General features: G+C 37.8%; 1 protein-coding gene across 17 annotated transcripts in view; it reads right to left on the reverse strand.

Annotated features, from left to right (window-relative positions):
* The window catches only part of FIP1L1 (factor interacting with PAPOLA and CPSF1), a 104,163-nt gene extending 98,128 nt beyond the window's left edge, over positions 1-6,035 (reverse strand). For 4 of the 17 annotated variants that reach the window (XM_059671273.1, XM_059671256.1, XM_059671162.1 and 1 more), the window contains exons 1-4: positions 5,747-6,033; positions 4,577-4,621; positions 4,432-4,471; positions 889-949 (exon numbers count right to left, since the gene is read on the reverse strand). In XM_059671273.1, coding sequence (XP_059527256.1) covers positions 889-949; positions 4,432-4,471; positions 4,577-4,621; positions 5,747-5,831 — 231 coding nt within the window. In that variant the 5' untranslated portion in view covers positions 5,832-6,033. Of the gene's footprint in view, positions 1-888; positions 950-4,431; positions 4,472-4,576; positions 4,622-5,746 lie in introns of all 17 variants that reach the window. The other 13 variants (XM_059671290.1, XM_059671281.1, XM_059671189.1 and 10 more) reach the window with 8 other exon arrangements.
* Positions 6,036-10,755: the final 4,720 nt, after the last annotated feature.

Genomic DNA, 10,755 nt, shown 5'->3' on the forward strand with positions numbered 1-10,755 from the left:
GCATGCATATAAGAATAACCAATGGACACAAGACACTGGGGGGTAGGGGAGGCCAGGGGAATGTCAAGGGGGGTGGGGGAGGAGACATATATAATACTCTTTGTAATACTTTAAGAAATAAAACAAAATTAAAAAAAAAATCAATGGGAAAAATATCCTTGGGTAAGGATTAACAAAAAATTGTAAAAGCCCCAAATAGTTAGGGAGCACCTCACTTATTCCTGGAATTCATTTACACCTACAAGAGGCCCTGCATGCAAATGGTTGAGGGAATATTTTGTTTCTATGAGTAAAAGAAAGGCCATTTACAAGCTTTTGTTTTGGCTCTAAAAGGCTATTTTGTGCTTTGTCACATAATTGTAAATTTTAAAAGTAGAAAAACTAGGCGAAGTAATTTTTGATACAAACTTGTAGAGTAACTAAACTATGGGGGGGGGGGGGAGTAAAACGTTAAAAATAGTCATAGGACCCATAATATGTTCACACACCTCCAAAAAACATCACTTTCACCAGGGACGAGGGCAAATACTGTCACTTATACAAGAAAACTTTTTGCTAAAAAACATGGCAATCAAACTTAGGTTTTAAGACTCAAATGTTCGCTTTGAAAATCAGGGTATGAGCTAATTAGATGATCTATGACCATTCAGTTGCTTGAAATAAACATCAAGCCTATGCACATGCCCTATTTCATCTGAAATCTTCCCACTACTTCTCTTCGTTATGCTTTTGATGGCACCAGATGAGGTAAGTGATGTAAGAGGGGGCCAGATCAAGCAGGATAATGAAAGTCATATTGAATTTTGGCTTTATTCCTAAGTGAAGGCAAAACTATTGATAAAAGATTTTAAACAGAGAAGTAACTAGATTTTCAAATCTTTGTATTACCGGTTTAGGTACTCCATTCTCAGCAGTTTCATCTTCATTTCCAGATGGAGGATTATTGGCACTACAACAACAAAAATAAGTACATATGCCTAGTATTACTTCTGAGAAGTACAGATAAGGTGTCCTAGTATTTTTAAGCTATGCCTGATAGTTTTCTAAAATTGTCTCCACTAGATGGTAAGAAAATGAATAGTAAAAACTACGGACTCTGTATTTCTCATGCCTTCCTCTACATTAGAAATAGAATGGAATTGCCTACAAATTTGTTAATGGTGTCAAATTTGCAATTTAATGGTGGAATATAATTTGAGGGTTTTTTTTTTTACATTTTATAAATATGCGTAACACTTACACTTACCCTAAATCTTTATTGAACATCCTCTGTATGCCGAAACTAATGTAATTGTCAAGGACTATGTAAGTTTCCTATTTTCAGATTTGTAATATGGTCACATTAACTCTTTTGTTATTGAGTTAACATACATGCTTCTTCCTGGCTTTCTGTTTCATCACTTTGGATGTATGTTCCTTGTTGTACAGAAAATAAATTTTAAGATAAAAAAGTTTATCTTCATTTAAGACTGCTTTCCAATTTGATACTAATGATAGCTGCAGACTACTTTTGATGCATTAAAAAACTAATTATACTGACACAATAGTAAGACACTCTTATTCTCTTATATCTTCTTCGCAAGTGTCTCATCACAAACACTTGGCCATTAACAATCAAATACAACTTCTAGTACTATATATAGTGTTAATTGGTTTCTGTATTTTTAATAATTATAATTTTCATAATGGGAATTAACCACTAACCTCATTTATAGATATAAGGAAATGCAAGTACAGAGCAACTAACAATTACTCAGTTCAAAGACCTCATTTGACTTCTGCTATCTTCTAAACTTCATTCTGTGTCAAGCAGTTTCTACATAAATCAATTTAATCTCTCTACCTTGGCATTTTATAATACTATCTCCAAATAAAGTAAAATGAAGAATAAAAACTATCGTTTATCTTACATTTTCACTGTTCTACTGCTTGACTCAAGAAAACAAACGTGCACCTATATTTCTTTGGTACATTTACTCCTGCTTAAATAAGCTTCCAGGTAGCCAGGAAGAAGTTCAACTCGTATATGTCACAAAACAATATGGTTAGCCAAAACATGGATAGATAAAACATGAGAGAATTGGAGATAGTATAATGCAATGGTTAAGAAGAGCAGCGGTTTTAATAATGAACCAGTCACAAAGAAGCTGGGGAAAATTCTAACAAGGACTCAGCTCACTTGGGAAAATGCAATGATGTACCAAGCTAGACACTAGAACTCTGGGTTGTTGCTCTCTTCCCCAATAAACTTTTAAAAGTTTTAATTCTCTATCACCATTAAAATGCTAAAAACACGATAAAATTATAGGCATTTTCTAGAAAAATAAAATCTGAAGGGTAGATCTTTCCCATAAGATTAAATTTAATAGCTCACCAAATAAAGTTTTATTAAGAAATATAAAGACATTTTTGGCAGTGCTCAGGCAAGGCAAAAGGCACCTCTCCAATAAATTTAATCAAGCTGTGTATTGTGGAATTAAAATTAAAGAATGTTCAATCAGAAAATAAGCTTCAAGAATTATAGCCAAAAACTGATATTAAAAATTAGCTCACAAAAAGGTGTATTTAGTTGTGATTCTGGACCTCGTTATCAATTAATTTCTTAACTAACTGAAAAACAGGGTATAAAGAAATATTTAATTACTTTCCAAATTATAAATTACACAAATCCTTAATTTGCGGTTAAGATTAGCATTAGAAACTGGGTTGAATACATACATTTAAAAGCCAGATGATAAAATTTCAAATATAGCAATGAGTGTTTTTTTTTTAATATCTTCCAATATAAGGGATAGTTTTAAGTGAGGAAGAACAGACTAATTTCAGCACCCCCAAAGCTATTTCTATTTATACTCCTCACTTTGTCTCTCCACTCACGTGTATTCAAACTAACAGCTTTGAGATATAATGCATACACCACGCTATCCACTCATTTCAAATGAGCAACTCAATGGTTTTTAGTATGCTTACACAACAGTGCAACAATAACAACTATCTAATCCCAGAACATTTTCATCACGCCCCTCCCCCCAAAAAATCTTGTATATATTAGTCACTCCCATTTTGCCCTGTACTCAATCTGGCCAACACTAATTACTTGGTATCCCTATGAATTTACATATTCTGTCCATTTAATATAAATAAAAGTATACAATATGCAGTCCTTTGTGACTGGCTTCTTTCACTTAGCATGTTTTCAAGATTCACTAACGCTGTAACACACGAATACTTCATTTCCTTTTACTGTCAAATAGTATTCCACTGTATAAATATACCACGTTTATCTATCCATTATTTGATGGACACTGGTTATTTCCATTTTTTGGCTACTATGAATAACGCTATGAATACTCATGTACAGAAGGTGCCCGAATAACATCCCTTCACTGAAGGTCGTTTTGTTGTAACATTGATGAGATGCTTAGGAACATAACTTTGTTTATACCAATTAGCGTATGGCAGAATTGGTCTCGTTAAACGTAGTTTCACTTAAATCTGCAGAACCTATCGACATGATAAGTGAGAATCTATAGTACAAGTTTTCGCGTAGATGTATGTTTTCACCTCTCTTAAGGTACAGAACAAAGATTGGTAATCCTAAATCATATCGTGACTCTGTGTTTAATCTTTTAAAAAACTGCCAGTCTGTTTCCCAAAGTAGCTGCACCATTTTACAATCCCATCAGTGTATGAGGGTTCCAACTTCTCCATATCCTCACCAACACCTGTTGCTGTCTTCATTACAGCCATCCTGGTGGGTGTGAAGTACTATTTCCCCCACTTATTAAAACCAAATATTCTCTAAAAGCCTTTGTTTTTAACCACCCCTTCCCCATTGTAGAACTCTAAGGCCTCTGGTCAGAGTAATGTCAGCATATCCATTAACTTGTATGCATAAGCTGCTTTGAAATTCAGATTTCAGTTTCTGGCTCCCTGGACATGTTCTATAAACAATACTCATACTTTTCTAGTCACCTAAAAAAGGGAACTAATCTTGTGACAAGTTCATTAATTCTACTTTGCATTTAAATACAAAATGCTAAAATTATAACCAAAGTGCATTACACCATCATAAATATTCACTGTAATTTAAGATTATGTATTTAAAAAAATTTTTTTAAAGTTTTTTCTTAATAGTCTTAATGGATATACTGTATACTCCACTTAAGAATAAGAAGTTACTTAACACTGAAAAGTATTTAAACCCTTACTTCAAAATCTTTGTCCCTTCAGCTACTAGCAAATAAACAGGCTGGTATAAATAAGATTAGGTCCTGAAATAGGAATAAACTCCCAAAGATTCGATGTCTTCCAACCTTTAGTCAGAGTGTAATCAAACCCACGATTATAATGAAATAATTTTAACAACTTGTTGATAGAACCAGTGTATCACAGGATCTGTGTTAAGTATCAACAAGAAATCTCACTAACCTGGTATTTTCTTCTTCTGGTCTTTCAACTTCATTTTCATCTACCAAAAAAAAATAAAATACATAAATAAATAAAATTAACACACAAACTACTCTTAAAGAAACTAGTAGTATGAAAATCTGAAGTGATCATCACAAGCACTAACCTAGGTCCTTTGCCAAATCACTGTGCACATGCACGTCCCATGGGCCTATAAGCACATCCAAAGTTAGATCACCTTGTAATAATTTAACAAGATATGTCTTTTTATGAAAAAATCAGACTTTACTCCCATAAAAATAAACTTAAAATGGTATTAAAGACTTCTAGGTCTTCGTAAAAAATAAACCTTACACATTTACATATCAAAGAATATTACTACTGCTAAATCTTGCCACCAAAGACAAATTATTTTATTTTACAAGTTTATCAAAATCCAAGTTTGTCCAAGTCACATCATCATGGTGCCGAAGCCTATACTTTCACTGTATTATTCTAAAGGCAATCAAGGATATACATTGCTGGCAAGGAGCAAATGTTAATTTTCAAATCTAGTATCTGTAACCCACGAGAAGGGACTGCGACTTAATAAAAGTTAAAAACCAAATATCCAAACAAGTCCCCTTCAAAACGGAAATGCAAGATGTATTAAATTTACTTCGTGAGAAATGAATACATGAGATGAGACTGAAAACCATAAGCCGAAGGGGCATGTTGCTGCCATGATGCGGGCTGAAGAGCAGCCTCTTAAAGAAGAAAACTTCACCTTAATGCATCAGGAGACATTCGGGGTTTCCTTTACGGGCCATAATGTACTCCATCTCTTTCTTTCTCTCTGAATTATTTTTAAAGCACGACTTTCAGACAAGGTGCATTCCACACCAACTGACCATCAAGAAACAAGACGTTAGTTTCACAGCATCGACTTTATTGAGCTTCTGCAGAGTAACTGCTGCTTAAAGGGACAGGAAGGGGCTGGAAGAGACGCACCAGCGCTGCTCAGATCGATTTTAAACAGTAAACAATAAAAAGCGCGGAGGCGAGGTACCTCGGCCGCGCTGTCCAGGCCAGGTGGAGGGCGAGGGTCTGGGCCCGGCCCCGCCGCCGCCGCCGCCGCCGCGGGGTGCGAGCGTGTTTGGGGGTGTGGGCTGGGCGAGAGGAGGCCGAGGCGGTGGGGAGCACGCACACCGCGCCCGGCCTGACTTAGGCCGGACCAGGTTCCGGTCCACACGCCCCCGGCGCGGCTGTGGGGGGCCAGAGAGGACGACCGTTTGCGCGCCGGGAGGGGAGGCCCGAGAGAATCCGGGAGAGGGAGCAAGGACAGGAAGTTCCGTACCGCCATAGAGCCACTCTTCCTCCTCATCCCCTCCGGTCCCGCCGCTCAGCTCCGACACTAGACGCTCGACCTCGCCGGCCGACATGGCCGCGCCGAGCACACCTTAAAGGCAGCGGTCAACAGCCCCCTCCAACCCTTCCCCAGCCTCGCTGCCGGAGGACGTGGAAGAGGCGCGAACCCGCCAGCGAGCGAAGGAAGAAAGCGCGAGACTCAAATCCACGGGATGCGGCCGAGGCGCCGGAGGCCGCAAAGGAGACTCGGGCCGGGCCCGCCTGCGCATGCGCAGCAGCAGCAGCCCAGCGGCGCGGCGTCCGTAGGTGGCTTCCGCGGCGGCGGCCCACCTGGGCCGAGTTGCGCGTGCGCACCACTTAGCCCCGCCCCTGTGGACTCCCACTTTGCCTTTTTAACTCTGGTTTCTAACATGGCTTCCTGCGTAGACCAGGATTCCCCCTCCTCCAGCCCTTCCTCTGATAACCCACATTGCTTTGCCTGCGAGTAATCCATTGTCCCATTCTGCCCTTGAGGCTCTCTCTTCTCAACCTTACAATCTGTTTTTTTAATCTTCCCAGAGCCCTTATTTTATTCATATGTTGTAGCAGCCTTTATACAGAATAATTACCTCTCAGCCCTGTTTCTTATTAAATAAGAAATCATAATTCATGTCTAATTTCTTGAAAAATTTTTAACAGCAAACAAAAGCAAAACTAATATATATGTGAATAATGCATTACAGTTGAGGTCGAAAACCCCTCATCCAGTAGTCCTTTCCAAAGGACTTGTTTGCTGTGAATCATCCTGAAATTTTTCACACATTTACTTCAGCTGAATTGTATTGTTTTATTGGGAGAACCCAAGGCTTAAAGGGTACAGCACAGAATGTATCTCTCTGTGAATTGCTTTAAAAAAACAAAACAAAAATAACTCAGCAATGTCTTCAAGATCCTTTCATGTAAGTACATATATATCAAACTATGTCCATTTTTAAGTGTTTCATAATATTCCATTGCATGGCTTTCATAAAGTAAATATGGCTATATCTCTGTTGATGTCATTTGGATTGATTTCAACTTTTCACTTTAACACACAAAAAAACCTACAATGAAGAGCCTTGTCAATGACTTCTTGCAGATTTATACAAGTCTTTCTCCAAGAGAGATCATAAAGTATGTGCAGTTTTTGTTTTAGTAGATAATGTCGAATTTTCAGGCCACTTTTGAGAGCACATCTTTCAAGAAAATGATACATCATTGGTTAAAACTGGTGTTCTACTTCTTAATTGTAACTACCTACTTGCTGACCTCAGGTAATCAACATTTCTATGCTTGTTTTCTCATCTATAAAGTGGGAAAACTGAATTAGATGATCTCTAAATCCCTTTCTGTTCTCAAGTTTTCAAACAATACACTTTTCAACAGAAAGAAATCCATTTTAGTTTTAATAATCAATCAATATGTTTCCATATGCTCGAACCAATAAATACCATTTTCTGTTTATTTAACAGTTACTGAATACCTGCTGTTTAAGAAATTCGAAAATAATGATATAACTAAAACAACCCCCATCCTTAAAGAACTCTCTATTCAGAAAAAGTGGTAAACAATTAGTTCTCCTACATGAGAAAAGGGGTATATGCTATAAAAAAAAAGCACAAAGTGTTTACATCCTAACAATACAACACCATTTTGTTTAATTTAAATAATCCATGCAGTTTTAATCCCCCTTACTTTTGAACTCTCTTTTATCTGCTATTCCCAGTCTCCCTTACCTGTTTAGGATAATCCCTGTATCCTTCTGAAATCTGTTGAGATATAATCAACTTTGTGAAATCTTTCTTAAATTCCACTTTATCTCCTCCCATTTTTAAATTTATTCAATAAATATTTATGTAGGGTCTACCAAGTGCCAGGAACTATTCTTTGCTATGTAGATTCAGCAGTGAGGAAAACAAAGTCCTCCTCTAGTGAGCCTTCATTCTAATGAGGAGACAGCCAATAAACCTAAGTGTACAATATCCTGCCCTTTACTGACAGTAATGGAGTGAAGGTCTTACATTCTGCTTGGCAGTGTCATAAGGCAATCACTTTTAGTTCTATTTATTTATCACTAGTGGCCCAGTGCATGGATTTGTGCACACTGAAAGGAAATTAATAAGAAGAAATATTTTAATATCGCTATTCGCCCCTTCTCTATAATGGAAGTGTCAACCAAATTCAGGAACAATGACAGATAGAAACACACTCAATTGGCACCAACAAGAGTATTATATGTACTGCATATGTGCGAGTCAACGTTTATTTTTATTTTATTTATTTATTTTTTTAAAATATATTTTATTGATTTTTTACAAAGAGGAAGGGAGATAGAGAGGGAAACATCGATCAGCCGCCTCCTGTACATCTCCCACTGGGGATGCGCCTGCAACCCAGGTACATGCCCTTGACCGGAATCGAACCTGGGACCCTTCAGTCCACAGGCCGAGGCTCTATCCACTGAGCCAAACCGGTTTCGGCAACATTTATTTTTAAATTGCCAGTGTGCATTAGATGTACCAGCCAGTTGGTCGGACTGTCTGACAGACAGATGGTCAGTCACTTAGCCTTTTATATATGTTAGATTCCATGAGCATATAATGAACTTTGGTGGTTTCATAGAACAATTGTTTTTTGCTGAAGAGCCTCTTTTTCCTTCCAGCTGTCTGAAATGAACTTGTCTTTCAAGGCATTAGTTAAACTGAAGAATTACTGAATAATAACTGATGCATCAGAATTGCCTTCATGGAGGTAGCATTTGAGCTAAGCTTTGAAAGGAAGATTCCCACAAGCAGGGAAGCCCATAAATCACTAATAGCCAGTCTTAAAAGTCCTCTTCCTGCTTGCTTTCGGGTTGAGTTCCTTGTCTGGATACACTTCCTTAGTTAAAAGTGTCTTTTTCTCCTTACTCATTGAGGGAGACTTCAAAGACAGATAGCTTGAAGATGAATAAAATTGAGACCTTATCAAACTACAATACTCCATATATTCTGATTATATTTGTTTTACCTTTTATTATTTTTTGTGATCTGTTGGTTCTTGGCAAAGCAATAACAACACAGCGTCAGTTTTAATATAGATAGCTCTGAGAATTACTGAAAGGAAATGCTTACTAGATAATTAAAATGATGACAAGAGTACAAGAGTTAAAGATCAAATAAAAGTACTTTGCTCAGTATCTAGTAGATAGCAAGTACTCATAAATGTGTTTTAAATGAATGTCATTTAGGCCCAACTGTGCTATTTCCTGCCAACTTGAAATATGTTGCTTAAATCTCCGTGTTCTTCAGTTTCCTCATCAGTAAATCAATCTATTAAAATAAATTTTACACCCACTTCTTGGGAGGATAACAAAGCTAAAAGGAGGCTTCAAATGTCAAAGCATTTAACAAGTTAGTGGCAAGCAGGTGGTACGTTATTGGTTACTGCCTTTTGTCCTTTGAACAACCTGAATAGCTGCACATGTGCATAGGTTTTCTTTCTCTCTAGATATTCCATGAGCAATTAAGCCCCAATTATCCATCTTCCTCTATATTCTTATGTATTTTAACACTAAATTTTACATTGCCAGTTGTTTTTGGAAAATTAAATCATCTACTACATCTAACTGTTATATAACCTGCACATTCTTTTTTAAAAATATATATATATTTATTGACTTCAGAGAGGAAGGGAGAAGGAGAGAAAGATAGAAACATCAATGATGAGAGAGAATCATTGATTGGCTGCCTCCTTACACTCCATACTGGGGATCGAGCCCTCAACCCAGGCATGTGCCCTTGGCCAGAATAGAATCTGGGACCCTTCAGTCAGCAGGCTGATGCTCTATCCACTGAGCCAAGCTGGTTAGGGCCTGCACATTCTTTAATGTTGAGAACAGTTTGGGTTGTGTGTTTTTCTGTAGTCAGCTGATCCTCTCTTAGAATGTCAACCACATGGAAAGTGCTTAGTAAATTCTTAAATTGATTATTCATATGCAGAACTTAGAAATAAGGTAAAGGGAGATATGCTTGATTTTATGAGGCATGGGAAATAATTGCTGGATATTTTTAGTGAAATACAAGTCACATTTAAATAAGGTAAATATTATTATCTTAAGCATGTCATTTTAGCAGGAATTAATTTACTCTGCCATAACATCTGAGAGCAAGAAAATTGTGACGCATATTATAATATTATAATACAGATGAACCTTGAGGATATTATGCTAAGTGAAATAAGCCAGTCACAGAAAGAAAAATATTGTATGATTCCATTTATGAGGTAAATAAAGTTCACTTCTTAGAACCACAAAATAGGATGATGGTTGCAGGGGCAGGGGCGGGGGACATGGGGAATTGTTGTTTAATGGATAGACTGGAGATTGTTCACAGAGCAATGTGAAAATGCTTAACACTACTGAACTGTACACTTAAAACTGGTTAAGATGGTAAATTTTATGTTACATGTATTTTGTTACAATTAAAACATCAGACAAACAAAAACATGTCCCAACCAAACTCAGTACATTTATTCCCCAAACTGCTTCTCTTTTGATTTTCCAAATCTCAGTGATGACCACTTAAGTGGGCATTAATTGGAATTGTTCCCTCTGCTTCACTCGCTTTGTCAATCCAGTCACCAGGTGCCGGGGTCCAACCCCAGCGGGTCCAGGGGTCCCCAAAGGCGTGGACGGAGTCGGCGAAGAAGGAATGACACGGAGACAGCGTTCAGTTGATCAGCAACCTAGCCAGGATCTCTAGCCCGGATCTCCAGAGAGGTTCTGCTTCGGATCTCCAGCGAGGTTCTGTAGCCATGTTCCCTCGCTAGGTTCTCCAGCCAGGTTCTGTCCAGGCTCTCCAGTCAGGTTCAGTGTCCAGGTTCCAGTCAGGTTCTCCTGCCAATCTCTGTAGTCAGGTTCAGTCCAGGATCCCTTGCCATGTTCTCTCCAGCGAAGTTCTTCTGTCTCCAGGCTCTGTGTAGGTTCTGTCTTCTTGATTC

This window comes from Myotis daubentonii, chromosome 1 (assembly GCF_963259705.1).
Source record: "Myotis daubentonii chromosome 1, mMyoDau2.1, whole genome shotgun sequence".
NCBI classification, from domain to species: Eukaryota; Metazoa; Chordata; class Mammalia; order Chiroptera; family Vespertilionidae; genus Myotis; species Myotis daubentonii.